General features: G+C 41.2%; 3 protein-coding genes across 4 annotated transcripts; 2 read left to right on the forward strand and 1 right to left on the reverse strand.

Moving 5' to 3' along the window:
* The first annotated feature begins 201 nt into the window (after positions 1–201).
* Positions 202–3,598, forward strand: RPL36A (ribosomal protein L36a). Its single transcript, XM_024578733.3, has 5 exons — positions 202–260; positions 666–771; positions 997–1,064; positions 3,079–3,201; positions 3,522–3,598. Exons 1-5 carry the CDS (start codon positions 258–260, stop codon positions 3,540–3,542), a joined length of 321 nt encoding a protein of 106 aa, XP_024434501.2. The 5' UTR covers positions 202–257; the 3' UTR covers positions 3,543–3,598.
* Positions 3,599–4,771: 1,173 nt separating this feature from the next.
* Positions 4,772–14,820, reverse strand: GLA (galactosidase alpha). 2 transcript variants are annotated; one of them, XM_024578764.4, is made up of 7 exons: positions 14,432–14,816; positions 10,179–10,353; positions 8,974–9,151; positions 8,139–8,230; positions 6,038–6,199; positions 5,663–5,860; positions 4,772–5,293 (listed from the first exon to the last, which is right to left on the reverse strand). In XM_024578764.4, the coding sequence occupies exons 1-7, from the start codon at positions 14,710–14,712 to the stop codon at positions 5,009–5,011; spliced, it is 1,371 nt and encodes a 456-aa protein (XP_024434532.1). In that variant the 5' UTR covers positions 14,713–14,816; the 3' UTR covers positions 4,772–5,008. The 2 variants fall into 2 exon arrangements, with proteins under 2 accessions (XP_024434532.1, XP_024434533.1); XM_024578765.4 differs by lacking the exons at positions 8,139–8,230; positions 8,974–9,151 and having other exon boundaries at positions 14,432–14,820.
* A 56-nt stretch (positions 14,821–14,876) lies between these two features.
* On the forward strand, positions 14,877–21,134 carry HNRNPH2 (heterogeneous nuclear ribonucleoprotein H2). The gene is made up of 2 exons (XM_024578772.3): positions 14,877–15,018; positions 18,922–21,134. The coding sequence occupies exon 2, from the start codon at positions 18,974–18,976 to the stop codon at positions 20,321–20,323; it is 1,350 nt and encodes a 449-aa protein (XP_024434540.1). The 5' UTR covers positions 14,877–15,018; positions 18,922–18,973; the 3' UTR covers positions 20,324–21,134.
* The last annotated feature ends 1,364 nt before the right edge of the window (positions 21,135–22,498 follow it).

The raw sequence follows: 22,498 nt of genomic DNA on the forward strand, positions 1-22,498 counted from the left end.
CCAAATCAGCGTCTGCGGAAAGTGATTGAGGAAAAGTCTTGCTAGCGGGTGGGAGAAGTCTTAGGCAGAGCCCTTCCTTAAGCCCCCGTCCGCGGCACCAACTAAGTCCTCTCAGCCGCTAGAGGGTGCTGTGCACAGTCTTAGACTCTATGGTCTCTCCCACGAACTCCCATGAGGAAGCGCGACTAGGAACCGCCTATGTACTTTCATTTCCGGCCTAGGCTCTTCCTTTCCGTGCTGTTAGCGCTCTCGCGACCATGGTAGGTTTGTGGTGTTGGGACACGTAGCATCCAGTGTAATCTTTCCTCCACTGTAAACGGTGCCATCCGGGATGGGTCCGGCCCCCTCCGCGAACTCGTGGTAGTAAAGAAACCCAGTGTTGCCGGGTTCGACCCAGAAGGGACCTGGCTTCGGGGCCAGGAATTGAAGCGGTGGGATCAGACGTAGACATTACCGGGAGTGGAGCAAATATGCTCTTTTTCCACTTTGGGGCTCGTCAGAGGCAGCAGTACGTGAAGCACATGGGGCCGGACCACCTTATCGTCAGAGAGTTAGTGGGGGGTTTGAGAGTCGAGCCCTCGTGGGCGGCCTTAGTGTGAACTGGGTCGGCGTTGTGTCATTGGCATCTGATAAACACTGCACATTCTGAATGGTTTATTTACTAGGTGAACGTTCCTAAAACCCGCCGGACTTTCTGTAAGAAGTGTGGCAAGCATCAACCCCACAAAGTAACACAGTACAAGAAGGGCAAGGATTCTCTTTATGCGCAGGGTAAGATGGTCTGTTGTATGGGGTTTGGTTTGAAATTGGCATTTGTGGTAATAGTATAATACAAAAGCCCACAACCCCACCCCGCCCCTGCCTTCCTTCGGCTTGGGTATTGATACCCATTTCTGCTGGAAACCCCAAGGTAAAAACCGTAGGAAAGTTTCTCTGTGTGGTACTTGTGATTTATTTTCTTTGGTATACTGTAACAAATAACTTTACTTCTCCCAGGGAAGCGGCGTTATGACAGGAAGCAGAGTGGCTATGGTGGGCAGACTAAGCCAATTTTCCGGAAAAAGGTGGGTAATTAATGTTTGAAATGTGTCCCACTGACTAGTAAAGACCTTGCATTTGTTGTTGCCCACACACCTGTACAATGTAGGTATATGTTTTCATAGTTGCAGCGAAGTTGTCTCAGTCATTTGCAGTGACACACCTCGTACGCAGTGGAGCTGGGAGTGCCACAACCGAGTCTACAATACTGCACCATTGCAGTGTTTGTATTTTCTGTCTTTCCCTTTGTGAAGAGGCAAACATCAAGTTAAGGAATGTGCCCAGCCTTTCTAAGGACTGAAGTTTGAGTGCATGAGTATATTCTTTGCCCTGTTTCTGTCACATCCTAGGGAATCCTCAGCTCTTGCTTGCAGTAAGAATTCTCTTAATTTTGCTTCTCAGCTCAGAAGCCGGCAGTGAGTCTGCTACCTGTCTCATGAAGGCATAAAGCTCTTTAAAGTAGCCATTTAGGCCTCCCACCACCCTCCTGAATTCTGTCATTTTCAGACTGAATGTGTATTTGTTTTTGCCCCAGGTGATTTGGCTACTCCTTAAAGTACACAGTGCCTGCAACAGCATTCCCATGAAAACAGTGTTTCTTTTGGCACTTTGCCCTTCATTTAGCTTGGTACCAGCAAGTATTAAGGAGTGACTTGAGTGTTCATTTACCATTCACTTGCAGTAAATGATTTGATCTCAAAGTGATGAAAGGAATGCCTGCCGTAATCACATTCAAGTAACTTGTTTAAAAGATGGGTTCCAGCTACGTTTTGGATTTTTGAGAACTGCAAACTAACAGCAGTAGAATTCTCATAAGAACAGGCTTAAATTAAGGTTGTATTCATGGGGAGTGTACCTTGAGTTAAAGCAGGGATGTCCAACCTTTTTGGCGTCTCGGGGCCACACATTAAATACACAAACACTAATGGAAACTGATGAGCAAAAAAAAGGGTTTTGGGTAAACTTAACGATTTTGTGCTGGGCCGCATTCATAGCCATCCTGGGCCATGGGTTGGATACCCAAGAATATAGTTGAATACACAAATTCTAGACGTAATTGTAGATAGATGCCAGAGAACTGATAGATCTTAAGTTTAACTGTTGTTAACCCCATTTAATGGATTGTGAAAGTTGTGTTTATCTCATAGTGCATGGACTTACATGACCCATTTTTGGTTGTGTGGAATACTTAACTATGTAAAGCTGTTAAATTGCCACAAGTTCAAGTGGTATGATGAGTACCTATTTCATAAGCAGCCCTCTAGGATGTCCGATGTGAATGGAGAACTTGATGGCAATTACATAACCTGCCACCTTTGCTGTTACTGTGTTGGCCAAAAAGGTTTTTTTTTTTTTCCATAAAATATAAGACACGTTTTTCATTTTCACCAGTAACTATATTGATTTGGATATTTTGAGTATGTGGGCTATATCCCATGTGGTATAAAGGTGATTGTTCTCAATGTCTCGATTTGATTGCTGTCAACTTAAGATGATCTACCCAACCAAGGACCATCATCAGTGAGAAATCTCCCGCACAAAACTTTGCAAACAATGTGATATATTCGATCAGTCACAGCTGCTTGAATCTTTTTGTGCATTTCAATTGTTTTTACCTTTCTTGAAATAATAAAGCATAACATTCCAAAAATGTGACCTATTTTCTTCCATCTTCAGTATTAAAATGGCTACACAAAGATTCACCAAGTTTGATTTTTTTTTAAATGCATGCTGATACAACAGCTGTCAAAAAACAATCAAGCAAAATTATTTCGAATGAAGTTAAAGACAACTAAGTGTCACTAGAGCTATCTTATGGAAAAAAAAACCAAATGAACTTTTTGGCCAACCCAATACATTCTCCCTTTAAAGGCACTGCCATTTTCATATTTCTGTTTTCTCCCTATAGCTAATAACACATTGTCACAACTCTATCATTTGCAACACTTTGCTTGAAGGTAGTACATAAGCCAATGGAGTCGTATTTTTGAAGACAGATTTTCTGCGGTGATTTATGAAAGGTATCATTTTTTTTTCCAGGCTAAAACTACAAAGAAGATTGTGCTGAGGCTTGAATGTGTTGAGCCCAACTGCAGATCTAAGAGAATGCTGGCTATTAAGAGATGCAAGCATTTTGAACTGGGAGGAGATAAGAAGAGAAAGGTATACAATTTGGGGTAGAAGGTTGAACATTTCTGCCCACTCATTTTTTCTGGCATCAAGATCAGGGATAGTCCTTCTATATATAGTACTTGATCCAAGCCCTGACTGCTGAGGCTCAGTGGGCTGAGTGCCAGCCTGCAAACTACAGTACCTGATCCATAGTTGAGGTGTAAGGTTTTGGTGGTGTTCGGCATGAGTAGGAAAGGGAGAATGAGACTCACCTCAATAAAGAATGGTGATCCCTGTAGGCATAGACACTGCTTGATGGAATTAGAGGTTTTTTGCAAAATAAACTCATTTTTTTTTCTTTTTTATTACAGGGCCAAGTGATCCAGTTCTAAGCTTCATTTTTTGTTTTATTATGTGACAATAAAATCATGAGGATATGTTCGCTTCATGTGGTTGACAATGGTGTATTTGGGTGGCAGATTAATTAGTGTCATACAAGGGGAAATTTAAGCCTAATGGGTCTTGGGTGCTTTGCTCATTTTGAATTGAATCTGATTGAACTCACATGTGATGGTTTAGTTTGGCACTTTAAACCCTCGGGGCTTCATGGGATCCCTTTTGCTGTTACAAAATAAGCGTTACTGCTTATCTTGGGATGTAAGTAAAGACCTGAAACTCTTACAGGGTGAGCTCAGTAACAATTATATCTATAGTGAATGTAAAGTTTACCAAGAGTGAAATAATTTGTCTCACGTACCTTTGCAACTTCAGTCATTTAATGAGGAATTTGGGCCCTGTTCTCTAGGCCCCAACGTGCTGTGTGTTACATGTCCTCAGACTTCTCATACCACCTGAACAGTCTGACCCACCCCCTCAAGTTTAGTGGATATAAATTTGTTTTATGAAAAGGATTTAATTTCTACTGAATTAAAATCAATGGAATCTGGCAGTGTTAATACATTTTTTTAAAAGCCTAACAGTTTCAGGAGCTCCAGTGGCGCAATCGGTTAGCGCACGGTACTTATAAAAGCCTAACAGTTTCAAATTCATATCCCTTTCGCCTTTGTATACTGTTTTTTTTTTTTAAGATTTAAAAAAATTTCTTTGTAAAGGGAAACATCAACGTGTGGTTGCCTCTCATATGCCCCCTATGGGGAACCTGGCCTACAACCCAGGCATGTGCCCTGACTGGGAATCAAACCAGCAACCCTTTGGTTCACAGGCCAGCGCTCAATCCACTGAGCCACACCGGTGAGGGCTTGTCTTTGTGTACTATTATATACACATGCAGCTCTTCATACTTGTGCAGCAACACTGGATGGTGAAAGCAACTGTACTATATTTGGTGAGTGAAAGTCTCAGTGAGATGGAGCAGTTTGCTTCCAAATTTATGTGTCTGGGTTTACCAATTTCATTGCATTTTTGTCAACTGACAAGAATTAGTCTTCCAATTTTGTTGAAAATAACTGGTAATCACATGACAGGCAAAGGAATGATTAAAACATACTTTGTATTTTGAGTGGGCCTTTTGTGCCCTATTTTTTTTTGTTTGTTTTTTATAGTGAAATTTCACACGAGTAAATAACAGCTGAAGTGGGGTAGTCAGTTTGGCAACAAAATATACATTTTTAAGGGAGCTTTTATTTTTTAATCCTCAATGGGGGAGGGCCATGTTTATTGATTTTAGAGGAAAAGAGACATTGATCGATTGCTTGAGAGACATCAATCAATTGCTCCCATAAGTGCCCCAACTGGGGATTGAACCTGCAACCTAGGTGTGTACCTTGACCTGGGATTGAACCTACAGCCTTGTGGTGTATGGGACGATGTTCACTCCAACTGAACCACCCAACTAGGGCTAAGGAAGTTTTTTAAATGTCTGGCTTCTACCTAGCAGAAGCAAAACAGTACCTGTGGGATTTATTCGAGTTTTTAAACAAGAATTCCATTCATAAAACCCAAGCTTTGTCTTCGTAGGGAGAAGCTCTGTGATAAAACAGGCAGGACTGCAGGCCACTCCTTGACCCAGGGATGCAATATTGATGGTATAAGAACGAGGTCCACCAATCTCCTGCAGGTTTACCATAGCCACAGCCCAGGCTAAGCTAGAGAGTGGGCGTTCCCACACCTCAAAGTTGTCTTCCTGAAAAGTAAGCCAAGAAAATAGGTGATAGCTTGGTAAGTAGCAATAAGCTGCCTTGTGGAATTTAGTCTTACTGTCAGAACTAACAAACCCTTACAGGAAAAATTAAAGTTATCCTGTAGCATGTTTGGGAAATAATGATTGTAGCAAAAAAACCTTCATTACTGATTATATTGAGCTTAAAAATGTATTCTCGAAAGAGCAGTGCATATCTTCATATGTAACAGTTTTAGGCCCAAGACTTGGAACTTGGGTATAAAGCCACCTTAAACACCAAAATAAACATTTGGATGAATTGAAAACTAGAAGGCAGGAGAGTATGTTCCTGGCCAAGTCCACTTTTCACCCATATAACCTTTTTTACTGTACCTTTCTAAGTAGGTATCCCTGTTTGCCCAAGGGGTCCTGGTTGATGGCAATTACATCCTTATTCTGAAGGAGCATTTTGGCTTGAAGGCTGATGTGTCGGAGGTCATTGGACATGAGTAGCGGAGCTGCCATGACGGCCCAGAGGGCCATCTGAGTTATTTGCTGATCCCAGCTGAGGCCAAAGTTGCCAATCACTAGCTGGGACAAAGAATGACATTAGAATTCAAATGAGAGGACAGAAGCCACTTTACAGGGCACCCTGCTCTGAGCACTCTGACATACGCCTGCTCAAAGGAACTTGCTGATTTACCTTGAATGTCAAGTAGGAAACAGACCCACTGCAAGGGTTTGAACACGGAGGGCTCAGATTCTTACCATATCTGGGTCATTCCAACCCCCTGGTCCTGCAGCACTAACAATTGTCTTTTGGTTAGAAGATGTCCAGTCCAAAATACTCTTTACACTCTGCCACGAGTCATAAACGTCTCCAGAATTTCTCCAGTGATTGCAGTACTGTCGGATTTCTGTATAATTGGGCTGCGAAAACAGAGTTCACTCTTCCATTTATTTTCTACTAACATTCTCCTCAAGGTGAAAATAGTCAAGTTTAAAGGAAGCGCTTGTAACCTCTTTCGTTTACAGCTTAAGATCTCCAGGAAGAGAGCTAAATCCTTATTGGGATGGAATTTCACTGTAAGAAGTTTGCTTCAGAAGCAGGCAATGTAACTTAAAACCCCTACTTAAAATGGCTTAAACAATGTTTATGCTGGAAATTTACCAAATGGTAACTAGGTACTGGGATTATGGAGGATTTAAATTTTTTTCACACCTCACTGTATTTTCAAACTAAAATGAACATCTGTTGCTTTTATACTCAGAAATACCAAATGGTCTTAAGTGAAAACAGCTGCAAAATTACATAGAACTCATCAAATATGATAAGGGCCACCAAGGAACATGTATAAAGGACACATGGACAAAGCAAAGGGGGTAGGCTCAAGGGTGGAAGGTGGGGTGGGTGGGGCGGGGGCTGTGGTGGGTGAAAATGGAGACAACTGTACTTGAACAATTACAAAAAAAGCAGCAACAATATTGGCACTATTTTAAACTAATTGTGCATATTTGACAAGGACTCATGAATTCCTGTCAGATAAAAAAGTAGAGAAGTCAATTTCCTCCAAATCTGTGGCAATCCACAACTCAATAACGGCTATCATGAATAACTATTAAAAAACGGCAATCTGAATCCTAGGCATATGACTGGTTAATAGAACAAATTAAAGTGTGTAAATAGGCACATGGGATATCCAAGGTTTAAGACAGTGGTATCAAACTCATTTCACCGGGGGCCACATTAGCCTTGCGGTTGCCTTTAAAGGACCCAATGTAATTTTAGGACTGTATAAATGTAACTACTCCTTAACTAGGGACAAGGAGCTCAGTGTAGGAACAAGGTGGAGGGCCCGATTTGGCCTGCAGGCCTTGTGTTTGCACCTGTGGTTTAAGATGTTGAGAAAGAGGTGAAGAGTATATTACAGAGTTTCATACAGAAGGAAATACCAGGGACCCATTCTATAATTATTCAATACTTACCATATGCTAGGGATATAGTGATAAAGTCAGACAATGCCCCTGCCCTCCTGGAGCTTACATTCTACTGGAGGAGACAGACAAGCCAGTCAACACATAATTCTATATAGTGCTAAGGGCTTAGTTAGAAACTGAACAGGTTAATGTGGTAAAGAATGCATGGCTAGAGTACTACTTTAGAGTAGTTAGAGAACACCAGTCTGAGTATGAGGTCTCTGGTCTGAGATCTCAATGTTAAGGAGCTGAGGAATCCGGGGGAAGACTGTATCAGGCAGAAAACAAAGAGCAATAGGCCCTGAGGCAACAACAGGCTTGGAGTGTTTGAGGGACGAAAGAACACCAGTGCAGTGAGGGCAAAAGTGACCAGAAATGAGGTTGGAGAGGTAGGCCGAGGCCAGAACAGCAGAGTGTGATTGTATTCCAAGTGCAAGGGGAAGCCAGTTAAGTGTTTTAAGCAGGGGAGTGATATGGTTCCAGTTGCATTTTAACAAGAACACCTGGGTGCTGGTTGGGACATGGATGGGGGCAGGGAGAGAATGGAAGTAGAGAGTTCAGGCTGTTGGGAGCAGTCTGCGTGTGAGACTGTGGTAGCTGGAAAGACCAAGATGGATGCAGAGAGAAATGAGCTGATTCAGGATTTATTTTGTAGATAGTACTGATAGGATTGCTGCTGGATAGGTTGTGAACCGTGAGACAAAGGGAAGAATCAAAGATGACTGACTTCCCAAGTGGGGATAGCAGTGGGGATGGTAAGAAGTGGTTGGATCCTGGGAGTGATGGTAGGATAAGACTGTTAAGTAAGGTGGGACTTTGAAGGAGACCTTTGTGCTCAAGTCCTGAAAATCTATCACCAAGGTTTTATTGGATTCTGGACTCACTACCTCACCTTACGAAAGGGCCACATATACAGGGGCCACTCACAGGAGTACACAATGCTTCTGCCAGTCTTGTTCAAGGCCAAGGACATGTGCTTATAACCTGTATAAGAAAACAATGGGTAAAATAAGGGAAGGAAGGGAATTTCCAGTGGTGGCTGTACAGTTTAAAAAGCTACCTGGCCCTGGCGGGGTAGCTCAGTTGGTTAGAGCGTTGTCCCCATATGTGAAGGTTATGAGTTCGATCCCCATTCAGGGCACATTGAAGAATCAACCAATGAATACATAAAGAAGTAAAATAAATAGATTTTTCTCTCTCCCTTCCTCTCTCTTTAAAATTCAACAAAAGAGGCTATCAAAAGGGCCACGTTTATATTTTAAACCAGCAGCAGAGACAGGTGGCTGCTCTATGCTGAAATTGTGTCTAAAATATCCTAGACTGCTGGGATTGTTCTGAGGAGGCAGTACGGGATGGTGCATATATTGAGAAGAGGCAGGCGTGAAGATGCCCCTTTTCTGCCACTGCATGACATTCTGATGCTTTCCCAAATGATGTTATGGGGAGTTACAATCCCTATTTGTAATGAACTCAGCGCCCTCTGGAATTAAAAGTGCACAATAGTAGCCATGGTTAGGCAAGCATGGATTTTACGTTGCATGAATGAATGGATGCATGGACAAACTGAAAGAATAGAAGAGGCAGGAGCTCTGGCACATTGAGAATAATTATTTCCAGTATTGTGACTGGGTACTTAAAATGGGAAGATTAGTTCTGTGGATGCTCAGTTACCTTGGCCTCAAAGTTCTTCTCTTTGCTCATGGCTAAATCTCTTGAATGAAACATACCATCTGCCAACTGTTCCACACTGTCACAGTAACAACCATCAAATTTTAGCAGATCTACTCCCCAATCAGCAAAGGTCTCGGCATCAATGTCATAGTATCCAAAACTCCCAGGGAAGCCTGCACAGGTTTTTTTCCCAACATCTGCATAAATCCCTAGCTTCAGTCCTTTGCTATGGACCTGAAAAGAGAGGAAAGAGCCACCACAATAGAAGGGCAATCATGAAACAAAAAGAACCACTCCATTCTGTGAGAAGAGACACATACACTTCATCAGGTATCGGGGGCACTTTTTTCACAAGTCCCCCAAATTATCCAGATGAGTTTGTTGGGAGACAAAGAGTAAATTCTCCAATTCTGCTGAGTTCAAACTACACATACAAGCTATAGCACAGAACTGAAGAGAAAGCTATCAGCCACTCTAATCTTCCTCTGCTGGGAACCTAAAATTTGCCTTTCCAGGGCGATGATAGATTTATCCGGACAGACTCTCTCCTTGACCAAACATTAGTTAGGCTCCTCTGAGTACCCTTGTTAAGTAGGCCTCAACCTTGGCTTTTGGTGTCAATTTAGCAAGAATCCTACTGAGTCTTCCTCCCACTCTCCATATATGATCGAGTTCCTTATCTCCCCCCTGTGATGCCTAAGTCCTTGGTCTATCTTTGGCAAGAATTCTCCTTCCCTTGATGTCTCCCCTTAGTAATTTTCCATTCGCTGACCCTCTCAATCTGCTTGTTGGCTAAAAATCCCCACTCATCTTTGTTATGTTCAGCATTGAGCTTCGCTCCTCTTACTGCAGCAGACTAAATAAAATGACTTCATTGCCTTTAATTACTGTTTGGCTCTATTACTCTTTAACAATCTCCAGCAAGAATTCCTCCTATCTTCTAAAATTCTAGTTTATAGTACAATTGCAATACTGTTCAAAGCTTATATGAAAATATATGCACACATATGTCAAAAGCCAAGTTCCTTTTTATTTCCAGAAAATTCAGTTGTTTCAGCAAAAAGAGAACTTATCTAAGATGGGCCTCAAGAACTAATGCAAAACACGTGTCTGCTGATGGGATGAAAATTCCACCTGATAAGCCTTACAATTCAATATTCAGATAATGGCATCTATTTTACTTTCTAAGTGTTTTCGAGCAAGCTTCTGTACAGAGGTGTTTAGTCTCCTGAATGAAAAGGAAAATTATCTATAAACTCACATAATTAGCTAGGTGGCGGATCCCACTGGGAAAGCGTATCGGGTCTGCCTGAAGTCTGCCTTTTGAGTCTCTTTCGGCAGCCATCCAACAGTCATCAATGCAGAGGTACTCATACCCGACTTCCTTCCAGCCATCTGAGTCCATGAGATCTGCCATTTGCATGAAGAGCTTCTCACTGAAAGAGAAATTCCAAGAATCATTACAATTCATTAAACAAGTGATTGGGTACCTCCTATTTGTCAGGCACCTTGGGATTTCCAATTTCTTTCAACCCAATTATAGTTGGGTAGTAATCACAACCAATGCGAGTTAAAATGGACTGGGCCCTTTTTGTTCTCCTTCCCCTCCACTCTTAATATTTCTACCCTAAGATCCCTGAACAATTATAATAGAAATGAGAAATGCATGAACTTGAAAAGGCTATCAGAACTAAGCAGAAAGTTCAGTTAAGTTAGAAACTACACAGGTAACATAATCAACAGCTTCCTTTGATATCAACAATTACCTAGTCGGAGAAAAAGACACCATTGACAAGAACAACCAAAAAGGCAACAGGAAAACGCTAAAATACCTAGAGATAAATTTAAGATATTATTTTGCTCCTAGATAAGAAAACTCAGTATTAAAAAGAAGCTAATTCTCCCTACACACCTTTACGCATTTAATAAGACCCTGAACAAATCCCAAAAGGACTTTTTAAGGAACTTGGCAACATGATTTGAAAGGTTCCCCTAAAAGATTAAACATGTGATCATTCTCCAAAAGATAAATGAAGCTGCTGTAGTACCAGTAGCACTAGAATACATAGATCAGTGGAATTAAAGAGAAAGTTCAGAAAGAGATCCTTCCAGCCATTTGGTACCATGGAATTTAGTTAATATTAAATGTGGCATTCTTTATAGGAGAATAATGGACAGATGAATTAAAGATTTAAATATTTTTAAAATCCATAAACATACTAGTAGAAAATATAGGTGACTATATTATCTTCAGGCAGGAAAGGACTTTTTCAGCATGATGCCAGAGTCAGAAATAAAGGAAAAAATTGATATTTGATATATAAATATCAAAACCAACATATAGCAAGAACCACCACATTCACAACATATGGTAGACAAAACAAAAAAATACCACCCCAAAAGCAAGCAACCCCCCCAAAACAACAAAAAAACATTCCAATTGAAAAATAGGGAAATAACACAAACAAGCAATCCATAAAAGAAACCATGCAAAGAGCCAATTTAACAAATGGAAATAAAAACACCTACCAGATTGGCAAAGTTTTTTTATTGTTGTTCAAGTACAGTTGTCTCCATTTCCCCCCACCACTCCCCACCACTCCCCACCACCCCAGCCATCCCCACAGATTGGCAAAGTTTTAGAAGAATGATCGAAATACAGTGCGGGCCCGGGTGTGGGGAAACAGGCATTCTCATGTACTGTTGTTGGGAATGTGCATTTGTAAAACTTTTTGGGAGGACAGTTTGATATGTCACCAAGTGAGCATACATTTGGACCCAGTAATCAGACTTTTAAGGGAGAGAATCAGATGATGTAGAGTGATGCATAGTTTTGTTCATAATAATGAAAAATTGAAGAGCCTTAATAGCTGACAACAGGAATTTGCTTAAAAAACTATGGTATATACATACAACTTGCATTTATGAAGCTCTTATACCGTGCCAGGTACTCTGCTTACATTTAGGAAGGGGTAACTAATTTGCCCAAGGTCACAAGGCTAAGTAACTATGAGCTAAAATTTGAACACAGGCAGTCAATGTTCAACGTTGTTAACAATTCACAACATAAACATGATCTCATTTTTATTGAAAATAATGCAAGAAGAAATTTGTGTTATTTACTAGAAAACTATTCCAAGGCTGTATATTAACATTTTAACCATGGTTATTTGAGTGGTGGAATGAGGAGAATCTTTATTTTCATTATACCCTTCTCTACTATCTACATTTTTGCACTGATCATGAATTAGTTTTAGAATCAGATATAAAAATAAGACAACTACCACTTAGAAAAAAATTAAGACAAAAACTATGTATGTGATGGGCACAATTGCTACACAGTTTACCCCAGGGTCACAACGGACTTACTCTGAAACTTAGAAGGGCAATTAATTCTGTGGTGTTTGATCGACATTCTGACTTTATATGTAAAGCTGTAAAGACATTGATAGGAATTACTTATGGGCACTGGCATGTACCATAACCAGTGCTTTTAGAGGGCCTCTGCCCCGTATGTGTCTTTATTATGTTTAGGAACTATTCTGTTAGTAACCAGCGTGACACCAACAAACAATAAAAAAAGAACTTGATATCACAGATAGGTACTAGACTTATCAAGGTGATCACTTTGTAAGTTATATATATAAATGTCTAATCACTATGTTTATGTCTGAAGCTAATATAATATTGTATGTTAACTGTCATTGAAAGTTTAGGAAATTAAAAAAAAACAACAACTATTTTACAGATCCTTTTGAGTCAGTTCCCCGAGGTAAGAGTTGTTATTGCCAGCCCTGGCCAGGTAGCTCAGTTGGTAGGAGTGTTTTCCCCAAACGCCAAGGTTGCAGGTTCAATCCCTGGTCAGGGCACATATAAGAGTCAACCAATGAATGCATGAATGGGTAAAGCAGTGGATCAATGTCAATCTCTCTCTCTCTAAAAATTAATAAATTAAACAAAGAGTGTTATTCCCAATTTACAGATTTATTCCCAATTTACAGGCACATAATGTGTGTATCCAGCCTTGCTGGGGAAGGTCAACAATAAGAGATTGACCCTCCCAGTGGATCTGGAAAACTGGAAGCTCCTCACCTCTACCCCTGTCCTTGGAATGTGCATTCTGCATGCCTCCCTCTTCCAAAAAGCTGCCCCTAGGATGCAGCCTCAAGGTAGGAATGTGTTGATCTTGTAAGGGCAGTACACATGCATACCTTGCATTGTTTTGCTTCACTTCATAGTGCGTCACAGATGTTGAGGGGTTTTGTTTGTTTGTTTTTTGTTTTTTAACAAATTGGAGGCAAGACTTTCGACCAACAAAAAGAGTGACTCACTTTATTGCGGTGGTCTGGGTCCAAACCTGCGATATCGGAGGTATGCCTGTATGTGACTGAACCCAGCTAAGGCCTCTGTACAAATTTTATTTGGCTGGCAGGTGTGGGAAACTATACCTCTTGCAGCCTCGCAAGACAATCTGCCTAGGTAAATTCCGTTCCTGATTAAAACTGCTACCTACTCCCCTGGCTGGTGTGGCTCAGTGGATCCAGGGCTGGCCTGTGAACCAAAGGGTCACTGGTTTGATTTCGTCAGGGCACATGCCAGGTTGCGGGCCAGGTCCCCAGTAGGGGGCGCACAAGAGGCAATCACACATTGATGTTTCTCTTCCTCTCTTTCTCCCTCCCTTCCCCTCTCTGAAAATAAATAAAAACTTTTAACCCCCCCTGCTACCTACTAATCTGGAGTGGTCTGCCACTTCCTTGGGTTTCTCCCAGCCCTCCTCTTCTGCGGTGGTTACAGATTACACTTAAGGATGGTTCTGGCCAGTTTGCAAGCCAACAAGCCTTAATCTTTGGTTTCCATATACAGGCATATCTCGGAGATATTGCGTGTTTGTTCCAGAACACAGCAAATAAAGCAAGCCCTAATCTTTTGGCTGGTGGAAGGTCTTGTCTTCAATTTAGTTAAAAAAAAAAATCTGTGAAGCGCAATAAAGTGAAGTGCAACAAAGCGAGGTATGCCTGTAAAAAGTTTCTCTAGGTCAACCTTTTAGCCAGACGCCAAACTGAAGGGCAAGAGGGTGAGGAGATCGCACAGACTCCATGGTCTCCCTAAACTCCCTCACATTACAGTCAAGGAACCCTGTGACCCAAAAGAAGAATAGCCTTCTGTCTCTCCTACTCACTGCAGCTGTGCTCGCTGCTACAACAGGCAGAGGCAGAGCAGTAGCTCATAAGAAGTTTCTGACCGGGACTGGATGGTTAGTGGAGAAAGTCCCAAGCTAGGTAATCCCGTAGAGACCAAGAAGCCGGAAGCAGGGCCCGCTGGCTGGACTTCCATCCCAGAAGGTGTCACAGGGAGAAAATTTAGGGCTAGTCCCCATCCAGGACGGTTTGCTGGGAATAAAAAAGCAGCAGCAGTAGGAAGATCTCCCTCAGGCTCAAATGTTCCCGCTGAGACCCTCTACCCCTCCAAACATGGGGAAAGGTGGATGGAAGGGGTACCCAACATCTCCGATACCTGATACAGGAATCCGGCTCTTCTTTGCAGTCAGTGTTGCACATGAAGCGCTCCCAGTGAAGCCAGCCCATGGTAGGGGTCATCGCCAAGCCATTGTCCAGGGCCCAGGCCCCAGGAACGTCCCAGAGCACCAGGGCCAGGAAACAAAGCGCCAGCACACAGCCTAGACGCTGGCCTCTGCTTGTCAGCCTCATTGTCACGGTAACCATACATAACAAATTTCCCCGGTAAACTGGGCTTTTAAGTTTAACCTTAATTACTGGAGTTACGTAATGACGCATTTTCTCAGGTAACTGGGACGGTTATCCCCAGAGGCAGACCAATGATCAGTCACGTAAGACGTACCGCAACCAATCACACTCCTTCTCTTGACATTGGCCTGCCCTATTTTCATACCAGAAGGAAGTGTGATACTTCAGTGATCCCGAGTTTAAGCTAAGAGTTAGTCACGTGACTGATATCTCACATGACGTAGCCGCTCACGTGATCAGTCGCTTACGTGAGCAGAAGTAGTTCTGGTCGTCGTCTACCGTCTTGCTATAGCCGTTTGAGGGAAGAAGGAGGAACATCATCCGGCACCGTTAGAGGTTGGTGTGTAGGTGGGGACAGGGGACCCAGGGGTGGTGATGATGAAAATGAAAGCGGGGTCCGTGGGCCGCCTTCGCTTTTCTCGCTCCTTGCTTTTTCCCCTTCCCCGCCCCCCACTCCCCCATCTCAGTGCCGGGAAGCCGCCTTTGCTGCGCCTGGTGGGGAAATGGTGGACGTTCGTGACTGTGTATGGTTTTCGTGTATCTCTGTCCGGGTGGGTCTCAGGAGACCCTTAAGAGAAACCTTAAGGTGAAAAACGTTTAAAAGCCACGTCCGTGGATTAGGAAACATGTTGAGACCAGTGGTCTGAGTGCTGGTCCATCCTTTCAGGTACTCGATCTCCACTGCCCGATTGCCTGTAGGGAGAGGCACCAAGTCAATTTTATATGTAAAATCACATCTAGGTAAATCTTACATGCCTGACGGAGGTGCCCAATAAATGTTTTTACTGAGATGAATATTTAAGTAACATTTATTTTTCTACTTATAACAGCAGTTTACTGGTTCAATTTTGAATATTTGAAAAATGCCAGCATTCTATAAGTTTTAAAAAATATATAGTCATAATTAATCACCCAGAGGTAACTACTCAGCATTAAGGTGTGTAAAAAGTATGTGTGTAACACGCATATAAGTAGACAAATTCTTAAAAAGTATGTGTGTAACACGCATATAAGTAGACAAATCCTTAACACACAAATGGAATACTGGTTCCTACTTCAGCCAGCGGAGACAAGTGGCCTTCTCAGGAGATACAGTAATGAGGCAGAACCTCCCTGCCACTAGAGAGGATGTTAAGGCCCAGAGTGCTGCAGGGACATTAAATGAGGTGGGTCCTCCAAGAGCTAAGGCAGGCAAAAAATTAGTCTGAAAATCTATTGCTCCAATCTGGAGATGGTTTATATAGGACGACTCTTATCACTGCATATGCAGTGTGAAAGGCACATAATGGGCAGTTAGTCTTTGTTTAATTGAATCCTCTGCGGTTTTATGGCAATTAGTACACTTTGTGCTTTCTAAGAGGCCACACTATGTCAAAGAAGCCACCCACGTACCAAATTAGAAACTTTTATAAAATTTGCTATACCAAACCCTAAAAAAGCAAACATTTTAATTTGTGTGTTATTTTTGCTGAAATAAAAGTAATTACTCTATGCAGAATTAAGAATGTACCAAAATGTTTAAATTAAATTGAAAAAGCATAAACCTACGAGTCCGAAACCACTATTAACATTTGACACATTCCCCATGCATATATTTTTCCTAACATTGTTTTTTAAATCCCAATTGCAAGGATTTTTAAAAATTAAACCTATGTAGTAGTATATAGGGTAAAAAGTGAAAATCCACTTCACTCTTTGGACTTTCCAGTTGTTTTCTCAAAAAAAAAAATGTATTATATGCTTCCAGACCCTACTGTATGCATTTGCAAACATATATACATGGATGCTTATGTATAAGTAGGGTCATACTATACATATTTTTTCATTTAATATGTTTTGGAAATCCTAGGTCAGGGCATATCTTTTTTAAAAGCTCTGTAGCTGTCCATTTTAAGGGTAAAGTATAATTCATTCAGCTATCCACCTATTGATGGATAGTTAGGTTTCTAATTTTCTACAATTGCTAACAGTGCTGCAGTGAACATTTGTATTTCAGTTGACCAGGTTCTGGAAGGAATTCCAGCAGGGTTAAAGAATATATGTTTTTCACATAGTTGAAATTATAAAGTAGCTGTGATCTTGGGTCTCTTAAGATTATAAGGTATAAGTAATTTCTTATGTTATTGAATATTTTAATAATTTTTTTTAAATTAAGTGTGTAATATTCTTTTTTATTTTTTTTCCCTTACCCAAGGACATTTTTTTATTGCTTTTAGAAAGGAAGGGAGGGAAGGAGGGGAGGGGAGAGAGAGGGGGGCGGAGAGAGAGAAAGAGAAAGAGAAAGAAACATCAATTTGGTTGCCTTCTGTGTGCTCCGGGACTGGGGATCATACATGCATACATGCCTGGACCGGGGATTGAACCCGCAACCTAGGTAGGTGCCCTGACCGGGAATCACACCTGCAACCTTTGGGTGTACGGGACAATGCTCAAAATAACTGAGCCATACCAGCCGGGGCTTTGTCTTTCTTTAATAAGATACCTTTCGTTGAGTATATAGCTCCATAAATCTTTGTCTGAATTTCAGATCATTTCCTTAGGGCACATAACCCGAAGTGGATTTACTGTATCAAAGGACATGATACATATTTCCAAATTGCTTTCCAGAAATACTGTATCAACTTTCATTCTTCTGGGTTTGTGCTAGTTTGTGAACCCTGAATATAAGCATTGATTTATCCTCACTGTTTAGTTTTCACTATCTTGACAGGTGAAAAGTGGCAATTAATTTTGGTTTTAACATGCATCTCTGGTGATTGACGAGGTTTGAACATTTCCCAGACTCCTCTCCTCTGTCCTCATATATCTACTTGCCTGTATGTTACGAAGTCCCAAAGAGTCCACTGCTTTGAATGCCTAGCTAACATCTTTCTTCCTTTTAAAAAACTGTTGTTGCCTTAGGTAAGGGGTGTCAGACTCATTTTCACCAGGGGCCACATCAGCCTTGTGGTTGCCTTCAAAGGGCCAAATGTAATTTTAGGACTGTATAAATGTAATACGCCTTAACAGTTAAGCGAGAGCTAGGTTGCTGCAGAAGAGTAGAAACAAGGTACAGCCTGATAAAACAAGGTGGGGGGCCAGATTCGACCTGCGGGCCTTGTGTTTGCCACCTGTGCCTTAGGTGAATCCTTAACACATCTCTAGGAGATCAGGGTTCTAAATGATCTTGCCAGTGTCACATCAACCCCCTCTATTTGTTGTCACACTGTTGCCAGGGCGATCTGTCTGAAAGGCTTCTGAAGATGTCAGTTTCCTCCCCTTACTCCTCGGAGCTACCCTGGTAAAGGCCCTTAGGGTTTGTCTATCAAATTAGGCCTTTAGGATCTGATCTCTATCTTGCTAGCCTTATCTCCTGCCTTGCCTCTTCCTATTTTATGTTCCATCATACTGAAAAAGTTTTATGGACCCCTGAACCAGTTAGTCTGTTTCATGTAACCATTCTGTGCCAACCGATAGATTTACCCAACCATGCCCTGCTTTAATACCACCCTTTCAGCCTACACAGAATTCTGTCATAGCAGAGATAATGTTTACTTGCCCTTTTGTTTTTAGTAAAGGAATAGAGTGCCCCCATTGGGCCATAAGTCCTTTCTGGGCTTATTGATCCTTATCTGCCAGAAGCAAATACAGGACCTGGTAACTGAAAAATGTAAAATGAATGCATGAATTCCCCATAATGTCTTTTTTCCATTTATCTCTTAGGCCTTAATATTCCCCTGATTTTATTAACTTACGTGAGTTCCTAATATAAGGGTATTAATGCATTTGTTGCAGGTATCTTCTCAAGTGTATTATTTGTCTTCTGTTTAATATTTTGATGTAATGAAGTTCTTATGTAATCATATATAGCCATTTTTTATTTTGTTGCCATCTTCCACTGATTGTGTTGATGTTAATTTTTACTCTTTTTTCTTTTGACTATGGTGTTACAATAATATATAGTCAATGTAGAAATCTTAGAATGTACTGAAACTTCCAAAGAAAACATTCCCTGAAACAAAAAGCTTCCATAATTCTACCACCCAGAAATAACCACCATTAATGGTATCCAGCACATAATAGGTACCAAGTAAATAATTGTTGAATGAATTAGAAATGTGTTGCAGTCTTTTTGTTTATATGAATGTCTTACCAAAAAAACCCTATCAGTATATTTGAATTTTGTATTCATAGTTTGCTTTTTCTCCTTACTATATTGTGAACATTGTTCCATGATAATAGTGTTCTCATTTTTTTCAGCTACACTGTATTTGCATTGAGCTGAGCTTGCCACCAAGAGCCTACAGTTACCATGATGCTGGGCACAGAAGGCAGGGAGGGTTTCGTGGTGAAGGTCAGGGGCCTACCCTGGTCCTGCTCTGCCGATGAAGTGATGCGCTTCTTCTCCGATTGCAAAATCCAAAATGGCACATCAGGTATCCGTTTCATCTACACCAGAGAAGGCAGACCAAGTGGTGAAGCGTTTGTCGAACTTGAATCGGAAGATGAAGTGAAATTGGCTTTGAAGAAGGACAGAGAAACCATGGGACACAGATACGTTGAAGTATTCAAGTCCAATAGTGTTGAAATGGATTGGGTATTGAAGCATACAGGTCCGAATAGTCCTGATACTGCCAATGATGGCTTCGTCCGTCTTCGAGGACTCCCGTTTGGCTGTAGCAAGGAGGAGATTGTTCAGTTTTTTTCAGGGCTGGAAATTGTGCCAAATGGGATGACACTGCCGGTGGACTTTCAGGGGCGGAGCACAGGGGAGGCCTTTGTGCAGTTTGCTTCACAGGAGATAGCTGAAAAGGCCTTAAAGAAACACAAGGAAAGAATAGGGCACAGGTACATTGAAATCTTTAAGAGTAGCCGAGCTGAAGTGCGAACCCACTATGACCCCCCTCGAAAGCTCATGGCTATGCAACGACCAGGTCCCTATGATAGGCCAGGGGCTGGCAGAGGGTATAATAGTATTGGAAGAGGGGCCGGGTTTGAAAGGATGAGGCGAGGTGCCTATGGTGGAGGGTATGGAGGCTATGATGATTATGGTGGCTATAATGATGGCTATGGCTTTGGGTCTGATAGATTTGGAAGAGATCTCAATTACTGTTTTTCAGGAATGTCTGATCATAGATATGGAGATGGTGGGTCCAGTTTCCAAAGTACCACAGGGCACTGTGTACACATGAGGGGATTACCTTACAGAGCTACTGAAAATGATATTTACAATTTTTTCTCACCTCTCAACCCCATGAGAGTACACATTGAAATTGGACCTGATGGCAGAGTTACTGGTGAGGCAGATGTTGAATTTGCTACTCATGAAGATGCTGTGGCAGCTATGGCAAAAGACAAGGCTAATATGCAACACAGATATGTGGAGCTCTTCTTAAATTCCACAGCAGGAACAAGTGGAGGGGCTTATGATCACAGCTATGTAGAACTCTTTTTGAATTCTACAGCAGGGGCAAGTGGTGGTGCTTATGGTAGCCAAATGATGGGAGGGATGGGCTTATCCAACCAGTCTAGTTATGGGGGTCCTGCTAGCCAGCAACTGAGTGGTGGTTACGGGGGTGGTTATGGTGGTCAGAGCAGTATGAGTGGATATGACCAAGTTCTGCAGGAAAACTCCAGTGACTATCAGTCAAACCTTGCATAGGTAGAGAAGAAGCACTAAACAGCTACCACAGAAATAAAAGCTGTTCATTTATGGGAGTTGAATAGAATGGGAGGGCTGTCTAGCATATCCAATATGACTGGTAAATGGGAAATACTGATTCTGATCACTCTTGGTCAGCTCGCTCGCTCTTTCTCTTTCTTTCCTTTCCTCTATTTTTTTAAGAAAACAAACTAACACTGGCATTACAGGCTTGTGATTTATGCTTTACTGTAAAACGGAAGGCAAAGTTGTTTTCAGACTGCAGGCTCGGTAATTTTGAACACTGAAACATTCATCTAGGATGCAATCACAGTTCAGTATTGACCATAACTGTTAAAACAATTTTCATCTTTCCTCAAGTTAGTTACGTTGTAGGAGTGTACCTAAGCAGTAAGCATATTTAGGTTAAAGCAGTTTCACTTATGTTAAATGTTGCTGTTATACCACAGTACATTGAAAACTTGGATGCATGTTGAGAAACATGCTTTTCTGTAAAACTCAAAATATAGGCGCTCTGTCTACGATTCAAAGTGAAAACATTTGGCATGTTTGTTAATTCTAGTTTTTTGGTTTATTCTGTAAGGCACGTGAGTGTACACTTCAAATTTTTTTTTTTTTTTTTTTTTTAAGATCTGGGAAAATTTTGAGATGTAACACCACACCAATCAGTACTTTAGCAGTTGGGTCATGTCATTTGTATAAAATTCTGAAGCTTTGATTTAAATCTTTCCTTGTATTGTGATTTCCATTAGATGTATTGTACTAAGTGAAACTTGTTAAATAAATCTTCCTTTTAAAAACTGGAAAAAAATCTACAGCTTGATTTTTATTATATTCTGTCATATGAGCCACTTTTTTCCAGAGTCCTCTGCTTTTGAAATTTTAAATTGTTTTCAGTTTTTTAAGTATCATAAATATACATTAACATCTTCATAATTCTTGCATATATCAATTGTTTTTAAGATATATTTCTAAAAGTGTGCTGAGTCAAAGGTACACACATTTTAGAGGCTTTTGATTTGTATTACTGGGGAAGATCGTGGTACTTTGTGTTGCCATCAGAAGTGTGTGTTTTTTGCTCTGGCTGGTGTGGCTCAGTGGATTGAGCGCCAGCCTGTGAACCAAAGGGTCGCCAATTTGGTTCCTGGTCAGGTCACATCCCTGGGTTACTGGCCAGGTCCCCAGTGGGGGCGCAGGAGAGGCTACCACAGCCTCTCTTTCTCCTTCCTTTCTCCTCTCTCTAAAAATAAAATCTTTTTTTAAAAAGTGTGTGTTTTTAACTTTTATCCCCATAGCTTTCTCAATCATGCACATTATTCTTGATCTTGGCCAACGTGTTAGTTGAAGAATGGTATCCCATTGCTATTTTAATTTGTATTTCTTTGATGAATATTGAGGTGTAGCAACTCTCAGTTTGTTTCTGAATTTAACCACCATGTGCACAGGTCTATTGGGCTACTCTGGAGACTACTTTATCAAGACAGCATCCTCCAAAATCCAAAGAAGCAAAAGCAAATAATTCTCTTTCATTTAACCATAAATGGGAAGATTTAAGGCACCTTTATATGTTTTGAAAAAGTAGGCCTGTGTTATAGAAATAATTGTCTCCTCCATAAATTAATAGGCTAAGCACCCTTTAAGGTTTTTCAGAGCATTTAAACCTTAAACCACTGGTTCTCAAACTTAAGCATGTCCCAGAATCCTCTGCAGGACTCATTAAATTGATTTCAGGGCCCCATTCCTAGAGTTTCTGGAATTCTGTAGTTGTAATGCCTGAGATTGCTGATGATGCAGTTTTCACGACCATGTTTTGCAACCCATGATGGCTCTCTCAAAGGCTTATTTGAACCCTAACACAGCAACTTTAAGAAGCAGCTTCCTTCATGATACCTGATTGCCTCCCTTTCTGTTAAAGTATACGTTGCCTATGCTTGTTAACAACGCCAGTGATATCTGGGTTATCTTAAAGTTTTGCCCACATCATAGTAGCCAGTAAAAATTACACCTGTTTTAAAAGATTTTATTTATTTATTTTTAGAGAGGGGAAAGGAGAGGGAGAAAAACATCAATGTGTGGTTGCCTCTCACACTTCTTCAAATGGGTGTGAACCCTGACTGGGGATCGCACTAGCAACCCCTTGGTTTGCAGACCAGCACTCAATCCACTGAGCCACAC

Source organism: Desmodus rotundus, chromosome X (assembly GCF_022682495.2).
Source record: "Desmodus rotundus isolate HL8 chromosome X, HLdesRot8A.1, whole genome shotgun sequence".
Taxonomy (NCBI): Eukaryota; Metazoa; Chordata; class Mammalia; order Chiroptera; family Phyllostomidae; genus Desmodus; species Desmodus rotundus.

Excerpts from the sequence above, each read along its gene's own strand:
- GLA (XM_024578764.4), bottom strand. The coding sequence starts at position 14,712 with ATGCGTCATTACGTAACTCCAGTAATTAAGGTTAAACTTAAAAGCCCA. Across the intron at positions 8,231-8,973 it reads TGTGGAACAGTTGGCAGATG|GTTATAAGCACATGTCCTTG; the intron begins GTATGTTTCATT and ends TTTCTTATACAG. Across the intron at positions 5,861-6,037 it reads GTTGGAATGACCCAGATATG|CTAGTGATTGGCAACTTTGG; the intron begins GTAAGAATCTGA and ends TCTTTGTCCCAG.
- HNRNPH2 (XM_024578772.3), top strand. The coding sequence starts at position 18,974 with ATGATGCTGGGCACAGAAGGCAGGGAGGGTTTCGTGGTGAAGGTCAGG.
- RPL36A (XM_024578733.3), top strand. Across the intron at positions 772-996 it reads GGATTCTCTTTATGCGCAGG|GGAAGCGGCGTTATGACAGG; the intron begins GTAAGATGGTCT and ends TACTTCTCCCAG. Across the intron at positions 1,065-3,078 it reads AGCCAATTTTCCGGAAAAAG|GCTAAAACTACAAAGAAGAT; the intron begins GTGGGTAATTAA and ends TTTTTTTTCCAG.